Source organism: Liolophura sinensis, chromosome 8 (genome assembly GCF_032854445.1).
Source record: "Liolophura sinensis isolate JHLJ2023 chromosome 8, CUHK_Ljap_v2, whole genome shotgun sequence".
NCBI classification, from domain to species: Eukaryota; Metazoa; Mollusca; class Polyplacophora; order Chitonida; family Chitonidae; genus Liolophura; species Liolophura sinensis.
In genome coordinates this window covers 14,745,949-14,758,735 of record NC_088302.1, presented here as the reverse complement: position 1 = coordinate 14,758,735, position 12,787 = coordinate 14,745,949, and the positions used below count along the sequence as shown (strand labels likewise).

Below are 12,787 nucleotides of genomic sequence, written 5' to 3'. Positions count from 1 at the left end.
AAAGTCTCAGGACAGTGTTCATATCTTGTCTAAAGAGCTCAAGATTGCAGACGTGACTAGGCATGGCCTTACTCTGAAAACACGACTGGGTTTCTCAGACGTGAGTGACTAAAAGAATTTGATCATGAAACCTGAAGATTTTTAGCTCTGAGCTGTCTGTGGTGAGTTTTGGGGAGAGATAATAGAGAGACAATTAACCTTAGGGTGCTGGACGATTAGCTATGCCTTAAACCCCAGTTAACAAGGATTCCTTTCCACCCATCCTCATTTTCCGGACAGAATGTATAGGGAACTGCAAACATTGAAAGGCTTGTGTGTAAAACCTCAGTCTTTGTCATCTAGCATTCAATGCTGGAAAGATTTTGTTTCTTTATAACTTTATTGAGCTGAACAGATATTTGGGACATTTCAGTGGGAATACAATGAAAATGTTGCAATAAGCATTAAATTTGTTGTAATGTATTTTTAAATATTTTTTGTGTTTTGTTTGTTCATGAGAAAATCATTGAAATTTACCTTATTTCTAGAGAACTATTCCTTCGTGTTTTGTGGTACAAGTATTTTAGCTTTAGATATTCCTAAATAACCATATAAAATTTGACGTTGCCATCGAGAAAGAGCTCTTGATTCAAAATGTTCATATAGTTTTTTCTTTGCACACTTTTTTAAATTGGGAAACAGAATTGTAGGTTGTTATTTGTTCATTTGATATGATTTGGTGAGCAACTCACTGTATAGTGGTAAGATTGTGTTGTACATTGATTATGGACCTTATTGCGATACAGTGTCACCTTTGTACGCAGAATGTTACACATGTATTCAATCATTCCATAACATGGGTCAAGGTAAAAAACTTCATACATTTTGTTAATCTTTGGGTTTCCTCAAAGGCTCAAGTATTGGTTACTTTGACAAATTGTGGATCATCTTGTCATGTGTTTATCATCATGCCACGTGTAATCCAGTGATACGGCACTGTGTATGTACGTACAATCAGTGAACATTGGGGATGTCCTACATCCAGGACACATATCTACACTGTGGTTAGGGAGGATAAAAGAAAATGTCAGCCGGAATTCAGACAGTGTGTATTGTTGCATGAATAGAAACTGCCAATAGTTCCCAACTGATAAACACTAGAACGTTTTAATAGGCATGATAAGAAATTGAAATATTCCTTAGTTTTTGCCAGAAAGATTGGCTATCAGATGATTGATAGGCATTCTCATTTATTATGAAGGAAATGAACATCCTTAGGTACCATTGTTATGGTGGAGTGGTTCCACCATTGTATTGCTTTAAATAAAAAGGGAACAACCTGGAAACAGAAAAATGCAGATCTTTACACGTAAAATGGGTGCCATTTACTGATTGGACTTGCTGCCGTGACAAATGGTCATTCAGTTAATTCTATGTCCACATCAAGATTTCTGGGAAGAATGTATAGAGAAGAAAAGAGTAGGTGTCACAAACACCTTAAGAATAGCAGTTCCCTTCCAACTCTTGTCACCTCCTCTTAAAGACCTAATTTTCTTTAACAATGAACGGCATCCCCTACCAGCCATGACCATGGCGTTCGCATTTGTTCATAAAAACTTGTTCGTAATTGACTTACTATAAAACCGAGCGATTTTGTCCTCTGGTTGTTTAAAGTACACGTAGGGTCTCAGTGGACCATACATAAGTGCTGCCTTGGGGTGGTAACAATGCCATAAGTTAATGGATCTTGGTCATTACTTCCTGTGTAAGTGACTGTCCAGTCATAGGATGCCTGACCCTGGCCCTATTTGAGCTCTCTTTACCACCACCTAATTCTGTTAGGGCTATGGCTGAACTGTTGAACCTATAACTTTAACGGGGAAGTTTATGATGGCATTCGGTGGCATTTCTCTGTGGAGCAATGGGGCATGGCTCTCACACACATTCCACAGCTGTTTGCATCATTATTAGACTACGTCATCTGGCACATTGTCATTTTATATTATACACTTTATTCTTGCGCTTGTCACAATCAGTTTGAAACAGATTTGAAGGCATAATAGAATGATTATATTTCACGTGATCATAGGATCATTATGTGTTTTTTGAAAGCTTTCATTCAGTTTCCAACCTCTTTCAATTTTAGGCATTAATCGAAAGAGTTATTCATGTGAGCTAGATATATGTAGCTGCATGTAGATTTATGTTACAAACTATAAAATTTGGCTTTCTCTCCGGCTCTGCCTGGTTTCCTCCCACCATAATGCTGGTCGCCGTCGTATAAGTGAAATATTCTTGAATACGGCGTAAAACACCAGTCAAATAAATAAAGAAATAAATACAAACTATGTTATTGTTTTCATGTTATTGTTTATCTGTGTTTTAAATGCTTTCATTCATTATCCAAAATCATTCAGTATATGATTATTGATGCAAGATACTGTGCATGTTGTTGCAGATTTGTGCTATTTCTAGTATGTATAAAAAAGTCATGTTATTGTCAAGCAAGATTTTGTCTGTTTCATGCTTGTCAGCATGTTCTTTCTTAGCCAGTCCGGATGGTGGGTGGCCTTTCCTTTTGTCAATTATTTAGTCTGCTCTGTTTAGTGCTATGTCTGCTCTGATTTGCAGAGGCTAACCTAATTAGCTTGGCCTTTCTTTAAGCAATTTGTGTAAAAGTTTAATACACAGCAGCCTTGGTTTTTCTCTTCTTGACTTTCTGAGGCTACACAGACATTTATGGCTATGGTATTTAATGGAAGTCCTAGTAACATTAACATTGATGGCAGGATGTCTTCCGTCTTCATTGCTTGTATTAAGTGTATGGACACAAGTTGACATTTTGGGGAGCCAGAGCCCATAATTGTATGCCTCATTTTATTGCAACAGAAGATTTTATTTTCTAAACAACTGTGTTCCTGTTTGCCTTTTTTTTTTTGAAGGCCAAAAGAATAGAATTTCTTACTCCTGTAATTACAGAAAGAACACTGTTTTAATATACTTCAATTTTTCTACTTGCGCATCACACAGTTGATTCTGTAATTTCCCTCAAATTGCACACTAAGCACTAAGAAGATTTTATCAGGTGAATCTTTGCGTCATGCAACCTAGTAATGTTTAAATTGGCAAGTGACTTATTAGTTGCAACTAGTAAAAAACATTACATGGGTATAGTTGCACTCATAATCCATTCATGTTATGTGGAAACTGTGCTGTTGCAGATTTAATAGAATATACATGTGCAGGTATGCTGTACATGTATACACATGTATACATGTAATTACCATTTTGGCTACCTGTCAGTAATATCTGTCATATATTGTTGCAAGGTTTCTTGTGCGCACAGCAGTAAATTTACTCAAGGCTTGAGTTTTTACCCTGAGGGTTTCTTACTGTGAAGAGCTGAAGGATGTTTTTTTTTTTACCAAGCCATATACTGGAAGGTGTTATTTATAATGGATTTATCTACCTTACACTGCTTCATTTATTATGCTTATGTCTTATATCACAGCGAGGTTTTAAGATATATTTTACATGGCTCCAAGCAGGTTTGTTTTTCCTTGTGGTCTCAGATTTTGGTTTTACACTACCTCTTCTGGTACACGTTTTGAAAGCTAAGGCAGTTGAGGATGAATCTATAAGATTTGTTGTGTTTTTTGACATGTCTGTCTCGTAAGTGGTTCTAGGATTTTGTTTGGTTTGGCTCTCAGTTGCTGTCCTACCATTTCCGTCTGCTTTTTGTTGGTGTGAATGAACTTACATTTTGTTTCTAGAGGTGATTGAAGTTGAGCTGTTTCTAGATTTGCCCATTATTTTCATATCGTATTTAATGATGGCTAGTGTCAGCCTTGTACATGATTTCACACAGGTGCTGATGCTCGGCCAGAAGAGTCTCTGTCATGTCCTAAAAACATATTTATGCGAATCATTGAGATATTGTTATTATTGTTGAGGAGAAAACTTCCATTCATGTTGCAGGGTGTAAGGAATGGTTGTCTTTAACCAGAAACAATTAAGGCTATCATCTGCTTACATTATCTTTTACGTCCATCATGTATCACTTTTTTTTACTCAAATTGCTTTACATCTTGCTTAAATGGTGATTCTCCTCTATTTTGCCAGGCCCAGTTGATAGCACAGTCCATTGGCCAGGCATTCCAGGTTGCATACCTGGAATTCCTCAAGGCCAATGGAATCGAAGACCCAGGAATCATGAAGGAAATGGACTATCAGGATGTGCTGAATCAACAGGAAATTTATGGCGAGGAGCTTAACCTTTTTGCCAACAAGGACTTCCATAAAGAGGTAAGCTCTGATGTGGTTTGTTTGGTGGAAACTTGTTGCAGAACTATGAAGTCAAAATGTTGTGGAGTCTTTTGATTGAGTAGATTGAGTAACAGTTATTCTCCAGACCCTTGTTGTAAAAGGCCTTTTTTTTTTTTTTACAAGATTCTTAAAAGACAAAAAAATGCTACTGTAACAAATACATGCTGTAAAGATAGTTTTACAAGAAAGTTTAAAAGTGCTGTAACCATTTGTTTTGTGTATATACATGTACAGATGTATGTTATACAAGACCTTCAGTTGAGACTTTGGCTTGATACAGACCAGGAATGAATTCAAGGAATTAAATTAACACACACACAGAGCCCTAGTGCTAACTGTTTCTTTTTGTGGGAGCAGCTATGTACATAGCCAATTTAATGTAATGGAGACAAGTGAAAATTGAGCAGTTGCAATGTAGGCTTGTCTCAAGCTTTTGAGGAGTTTGGTTCCACGAATTGCTACAAGTCGTCCTCTCAGAAAAACTCTCTATGACGTACTAGGAAAAGGTCTGCTGTCTGATTTTTGGAATCTATAAAATAATACGAGATAATGAAGGAGGATGAAACCTACAATTTCAAAGCAGTAAATTTTTAAAAAGCCCATGTAGCCTTTTAAAGACTGCTGAATTGTTTTCCTTGAAAAGGACATAAAGCAAATGCACAGCTGGAGATGCCTGTTACTGTATGGAACTTCCAAGAAGGACACAGTGGTAGACTTAATTAGAAGTCCTTACTTGGCAGGAACATGTTTTTGTTTTCTTAAAAGTGATCACGGTTGCTTGGAACAAGACTAAAACAGATACTTGTGAGCGATGTGCAAATGTATTTTTTAGTAGATCCATTGTTGTTCTCATGATTAGTTTATCTATGTAAGTAGTCAATCTGCATTTTTAACTGAATCATGATAGATTAAATGAAGGCAGTGGCTGTCTGCGTGTCTTAAAAACTGTGTACATGATCAGCCCTTTCCGTGAATATAGTACAGAACGTACAAAATGTGAAGAAACTTTTAACACTAATTATCATCACAAGTGTGTTTGTATTAGAATGCATTTTTTCCTAAGAACATAATGATATTATATGTGTGTTAAATGACAAATTCATTACAGTAAGTCAGATTTCTGGAGCCTTGTAGCCACAGCCCAGTCTTTGAAGTTAAAAATCTGTGCTTTTTATGGAAGCTGTAATCATAGGCAAATCTTAATTAGAACAGAGAATTGTGATTCTGCTTTTCTGTTTTACATGAAATACCAGTAAGCCTTATTGTACCCCAGGAAACATCCTGTCCTGTTTAAAGCTCAAGTATCTGTGAATTTGCCAGATGGCTTATATTTGAACAGGCTGCATGTGTATATGCATGTAATTGTGGTTAAGGAAAAATTACCACCAAATATTGGCTGATGGAGAATTGAAAGATAATTCCCTACATACATGTATACAAATATGATCTGCATCTAGATGCAATCCCTGTTGGATAAGTTCTTGGATTCTCTGACATTTTTACACCCATTTGGTACTTGTATAACAATCCAAAATGGATGGGAGGTGTACCAGGGAAAAATCATACACCTATCCAACATGGATGATCAGGCCTGCCTATGGTACTTGTACGATTTTTGGTGTATTTTGTACACCAAATACATGTAGAAAACAGGACGGTATGTCAAAGAAGTATAAAATGTGCTTAGATGCCATACATGGCAGGAAATAAAGTCCAAAGCCCGATTTCATTTTTTATTTTTGTACAAGTCCGTATTTAATATCAGATCCACTGTTTGGCATTCACATTACAGCAATTATTTAGCCAGTAAACCTCAAGTTGCAGATTAATATAGCTTAAATGTAGTCTTGCATAGGGTTTCCGAATGATGACCCGTTTATTCCATCTTTTTATGTCAACCCATGTCGTTGATCATGGTTTTCCCGGCAAAATGGCTGGCAATGAAATGCCTGATGTGCTCAAAGAAAGCGGATGTAAAAGAACAGTCACTTATAGTGAGAATTTCTGAACAAACACACCTTAATTCTCTGAATTACAGCGTCACAACTGGAAAATCCACATCGTCTGATGATCAGAACAGGGCCTCAGTCTTGAACAGCTGTCAAACTCAATAAATTAAAGATTGCTCCTGTCACCAATATTATATCCATATATGTGACATTTGTTGAAGTCTTCAATTTTTTTTTACAGCGCAGTAGGGAAACCTTTAAAAAAAAGCCTGATCACCAAAAAATATACAGAACACATCAAGGATTATACACAAGCTAAAAATGCTATATCCTTAATAACCTCATTATCTTGAAGTAGAGCATGCAAGATTTTCCTCTTAATGACGCAAACTAACACACTAAACATGTCTTTTGTTTCCCTCTGGGGCACCTTAGCCCCTTTTTTGGAAATTCCTAACATCTCTCTTTTAATGACACAAGTGAAAGGTTACCGTAATTAAAACATGTTTTTTTTGCATTGGTGTTTTTATTTGAAGTGATTTTTGAGAAGGGTTAAAAAGTATATCTGCCGCATTGTTGTTGCGATTTAATACGCATGAATTTGATTTGTGAACATTACATTCACGAGGGGTGAAATGTACGCCTGGATGATACATATAGCTGCATTACTCAGCAGTCTTCAACCCACCTTACATGGATGATGGCTGCATTACTCAGCATTCTTGTTCCTTCTATATGGATGATGGCTGTTATTACCCAACAGTGTTGTCCCTATCCTACATAGGTGATGGCTGCATTACCCAACAGTGTTGTCCCTATCCTACATAGGTGATGGCTGCATTACCCAGCAGTGTTGTCCCTATCCTACATAGGTGATGGCTGCATTACCCAGCAGTGTTGTCCCTATCCTACATAGGTGATGGCTGCATTACCCAACAGTGTTGTCCCTATCCTACATAGGTGATGGCTGCATTACCCAACAGTCCTGCACCCATTATTCAACAATATTGCACCTTTTCTACATGGATGGTACTTTACCATCCAGCAGTTTGCACCCACCCGTCCACCATGAATAATGGATGCATTACTTAACAGTGAAGCACCTGAACCATGTAAAACATCCCATACACAACTCCATCACACAACATTCTGAAATCGTTATGACAGTTTTATACCCTTTCTTACCAAGTGAGGGCTTGGCAATGTTGTGCCCTTCCTAAATGATGGATGAGAAAAAAAACATGAAATCTTTTTTTTTTGTAGCCTACAACGTTTTATGTGTGGAATTTTTTTTTCTCTTTTGAGGAGGTAGCCTGTTCAAAGTGAATGTCTTCCAATATTTTATGTAACCTTTGATTGACCACCTTATGTCACAGTATATGTTTTCATTTGCTAACATTATATATAAGTATCTCCAAAAAGTTTAAAAAATGACTGAAAACTTGACACATGGATTTATTGGCAGGTCAAGTAGAATGACCTTTAACCTACTTTCTCAGGTCAAAAATTATGTTTATCTGATAAACACTGCTAAACTTGTATTATCTACTTATTTCTTTTGCAAGAACGTATCTAATTGTTGCGATTGGAGAATCATGTATGTCTTTCTATTCTAATGAACTAACTACAGAGGTAAGGGGTTTTGGTTACTGCACAGATCTGTGTCTTTCATTCATTATCAGAATGCAATCCGACTCTCTCAGAGATTTGTGAGAGTATCTTAACAAGTTTTTAACATGTGAGTGCCTGCCATTTTTAAAATTCATAGTAGTCCAATCAGGTGAATTATAAAAGCCTAATGGCCTTTTCTATCAAATTTAGAATTGATTTTGCCCAGAAAACTTAATGGGCCAAAACAAAATATTGTGAGCTTGAATAAAATTTATTGATTTTGTCTTTATTAAATTTTCTGCAGTGATTTTGCTATTATTTAATTAACCATAATCAGTTATCAAATTTCTATTGTTATCGTCCTCTTATCATGAGTAATTTTTTTTATTGTCTGAAAAAAACCTTTATGACATTTGGCTGTGTTTTTCCATATCTCTTTACATGTAAGAGAGTATATGCCTGCAGTTGGCTATTCTCATGCTCTGAATTTACTTATGTATTTATCACTGCACCTAGAACTAAGTCAAACCTAACCTGTAATGAACATAAATTTGGCACTTGTGTATCTTGCTAAAATTACATGAATATTGATGTTTCTGAATTAAAGGGGCATAGACAGGTCCATGTGTATAAAGTTTTCAAGTATACATGGTTGGATGCAAATAGAGCTTTCTCCTTGTTTCAGCACAAAGCCAAGAGATGCGTTTGCGTGTATCTAAATATATCTGTAAGATCCCCACGTCATACATACATGCACATGGATTTATCGAGTGTGCCCTTGGCAACTCGGTAAAAATGGCAGCACTACAGATGTGTTGTATTATAAGTGCATAAGCAGGCCTAATGTCATGCAGTCGTGGAAATCTATATAGCCTTTTGTCTTCCTTTTGTTAAGTTGGTCATTTCAATACAGGCTGCTGTACTATTTTATGCAAATGATTTCGTACATGAACTCTTGTTGAACATTTTACCAGCCTGTCATCACGTAGTGGTGGTACCAAAATAACTACATGTAGCTATAAAATGTTTTATGAATTCACAGCATATAGTATTTAAATGTACCATACATATGGAGACCTAAAAATGAAGTCTGATGCCATTACATAATGACAAACCTTCCAGCTGTTCACATTAGTTAAGAAAGCTACAATGTTATTTATGTGGCAGTTTTGTCCCCAACTAAACAATTGGCTCCTGTGAAAGTATGATTGGTTACAGAACTTTTTTGTGTTGTCCTGTTGCCTATTTCTTGTTGCTTGATTAGTGCAAAAGCCATTTTATAACCATTTTCATTGCATATATTTAAGAACATTTGACACTTAACAAATGTTCACTTGCATCGCTGATTTTGGCTGGTACCCTCCATCTACTGGATAGCAGTCAGCCAGAAATTTGTGTGGAATGGTACAGTAGCATATTCTTCATTGAATATGTAATTTACATGCTTGTATAGAACATGAGGTCAATTTGAGGGAACAAACAGTGTTGTGGTTGAAGGTGTTATATGTTGCTTGCCTTTTAGTCTCTAGAGTACATAAGGTGCGTTTATTAAATTAAGGGACTTTGTAGATTATCCTATTCTGACTGATTGTGGGGCTTCAGTGACAGTAAGCAGTCCCCAATACTCATTTGTCCATTTATGTAGTCTAATGTCTCTAGAAGAGCATGTCTCATGTGAGAAAGTTCATTATTAACTTGCCAAAGGTTGATGGTTTCCCAATTCACCCTGGTTGAATAAAATAAATAGAAATGGAAAACTACCTGTTCTTGTATAGTTTCTTAGCTTAACCAATGATAGTCAGAGTAGTTTGGACACAAAACAATCTTCATGAATAACAAAGATATGTTGTTTTTTTGCATGTCTGATGGCATTGTTCTTGATATGGAAAAATGAGCTGGGGAAATGAGGGAACTTTTAGTGGGAAAGTTAGCTCCGCACCAGTAGACCTGTCACTTTTGTACCTTAATTTCCACTGATCTTTAACCCTAACCCTATAACTCCATTTGCTGGAAACCCAAGGATGTCTGAGTGTCTTTAAATCAATTTAGAAAAGTGTTGTGTTTCCTCTCCCAGCTTGTTCACAGGGATCTTGGATAAATATCAGTCTTCCTTAGCCTAATACCTGTTAGATTAGAGCAGTTTCGAGCAAGATCTGGTTACATTTTTGCCCAATTTGGCACCCTGTTAATTTTTTCAAATGCTGTTGGCATCCTGTTGATCAAATTACTGTAAAGTTGCCCTGGAGCTAGACAATTGAAAGCATGAAATCCCAATCATGCTGTCGCCATCATTTTTTTCTCCCTCCCTTTTGGGATACAAGTCTGATCGGATGACTAATTTTGCCAGGTTTGGTGATAAATAGAAATGTTTTTTAGCACATATTCCCAATGATAAGGAGCCTGCTGCTTGTCATGATATAAAAATCTAGTGTGTACAGTCATGTATTTAAAATTCTATTTTTTTCTTCCAGTCTGAGTGAACTGGAGAGGACATCTTCATTACATTAGAATTGGTTGTCAATTTCAGACTCAGTTTTTATAGTCAAGCCTCTGGGATTCACAGCTGGTTCAAGTGTCAAACAGTGAAGCGTTTTTCTGAAATTACAGTATTTTCTGTATACCAGGCATTTAATTGTATAGCTGGCCAATATAATTCAACATTGGTTTGTGAAATTTATCTCCATTTTCTGTTCAGGTATTTTTTTTTTTTGTGTGTTAAACGTCACACTAAGACATTTTTCAGCTATACAATCGCAGTCAGTTCCATGGGTGGAGGAAACAGAGTACCTGGGATGAACCACAGACCTTTGGTAAATTACTGACACAGTTGCACACCTGTGTTATACAGATATGCATTCCATATTGATGGAAGACATATTAGACTTCTCAAACAGACACACAAGCATCATTAGTTGTTTATTCTCAGCCTGGCCCAACGAACATTGAAATGGCAAGAGGGTCCCCATACTCACTGTCCCAGGCCAGGTATCAGATTTGACCTGCAACTTTGTACATTGCATTGGTCCTAGAGATTGAAAAACATACATTGTAAGCTGTTGGGCACAAACTGTTCCCATTTCCTGTATATAAGCCTTGAACATGTTGACTACCATTACAGTTGATGCTTTTTAGAAATCCTGTCACCTTTATTTCTCTTACATGTACTGTACATGTAGTTGCCCTAAAATTTAAAAAAATTTTCTCATGTATCTTGATTCTAACAGTTTATTGATCTCAGAAATATGCTTAAAGGTTTGTTTGAAAACTAAAAATGGAGGGATATTCTATGGAAAAATGTAATCTTTTAAAAATGCACTATTTTCGGTGAGGCTATTTCTCCAGTCTGAAGAAATCTTTGGCATAGCTGTGTTAGTGGTTAGGATGGCATACCTAGAACTGAAAACCCAACACACAAGATGAGGTGCACGACTTAAACATGCGTGCGGGAAAAATACAAAAACTCCTTAACTCTCGCTGTTAAAATCATCAGATTGTGTTTTTCTTACAGTGAGTGTTCTTATTCTGCCATAAACTTTTTAAGGTTGTTACATGTATGTAAGAAGGTTTACAGAGTTTCGTGGGAGATAACTAACTTTTCTTGTTAGTTTTTTAACCGTGGGACCAAAAAGTAATAATTGCATTAAAAAGTTACTTCATCACTGTCACATTAGTTTCCATTTGATTTTTCCCTGCTTAATGTTTTGGCAAAGTGCTTTTGAAAGACATTGCATGTAAAACTGGCCTGTAATGCAACACTGTACAATGTTGCATTTTATGTGCAATGTGACTTCATATGCATGCAGTAAATGAAGGTGTAGTTGTCTTTTTTGTTTAGAAATCAGGCCCACCTGGATCTTGCCACACCCAACTGGATCTTGTCAGGCCCAGCTGGATCTTGCCAGGCCTCTTTGAGTACTGAAATGGCTTGAAATGGCTTGCTTGCGCACTGCGCAAATAAATAATTCCAAATGAATCTGCAGACACCCTGTAGTTTTGCTAATTGTAGATCATGTGGTTGACGTCCATGTAAAGAGAACTTGTAATTTCGTCCAGACCAAGTATTATGAGTGCTGCATTGCAGTGTTTATAATGTGTGAACATGTTCTAATTGACTTGGAAACTGTTACATTGTGGATTTAATGCAGACTGATCTGGGCTCATTTTGGACCGGTTTCCTGGCAGGTTGCCTGTACCATGAGGGATACAGTTTGATTTGATTCTCAGGACACCAGGCAGTATTATCCTCATTAGGGCTTTTGTAAATATTTATCTGTTGGATAGCTGTATTCCATGGTGTGAATACCCCAAATAAACATTTGCCTAGACTCGGTAATGTGTTGATTTCTCTCTCGCAATATACACGCCAAATGCACAGCAGCTTTCTCTTGTAAATATTGGGTTTATGGTCATACCTACGGTCACATCAACTTTGCTTGTGTGTACATTTTCTGCCGCTGCCTGCTGTGAGTTTCAGATATAGGTGATATTTCTGTCTGGGATAGACAGTGATAAGCAGCTAGCGATAACCACTGTGTCCTTATCAGAATCATCGTTATCCTACACCTGGCTAAAGCTCAATTTGAGCACCGCTCAGGGACCTGAATCTAGCAAAAGTTCTGCCAGTTTCATTAAGGAAAAATAATACCATTAAACTGTGCAAATTAGCGCTTTGGGAAAGCATTATATTGATTAATTGCAAGGTTTACTATTGTGCTCAATAATATTACCCTTTAATGCTGGAATATTGATGATCTTTCAAAAATAGCACCCTACACCATCAGTTACATGTGCATGAAAGGGTGTATACATGTGGATATTCATGTGCCTGACAGATATGTGTACCATCTTACATGTATGTAAGGGTTCATTGGATGAAATTTCTTGTATCAACTTGTTGAATATACCTCAAAAGGAATGATAAT

The 12,787-nt window shown here is 36.7% G+C and overlaps 1 protein-coding gene across 3 annotated transcripts in view; it reads left to right on the top strand.

Moving 5' to 3' along the window:
- Nucleotides 1–12,787, top strand: part of LOC135473760 (uncharacterized) — a 129,263-nt gene that overhangs the window by 95,256 nt on the left and 21,220 nt on the right. For all 3 annotated transcript variants that reach the window (XM_064753644.1, XM_064753643.1, XM_064753641.1), the window contains one exon: nt 4,102–4,284. In XM_064753644.1, the coding sequence (XP_064609714.1) occupies nt 4,102–4,284 (183 nt within the window). The remainder of the gene's footprint in view (nt 1–4,101; nt 4,285–12,787) is intronic.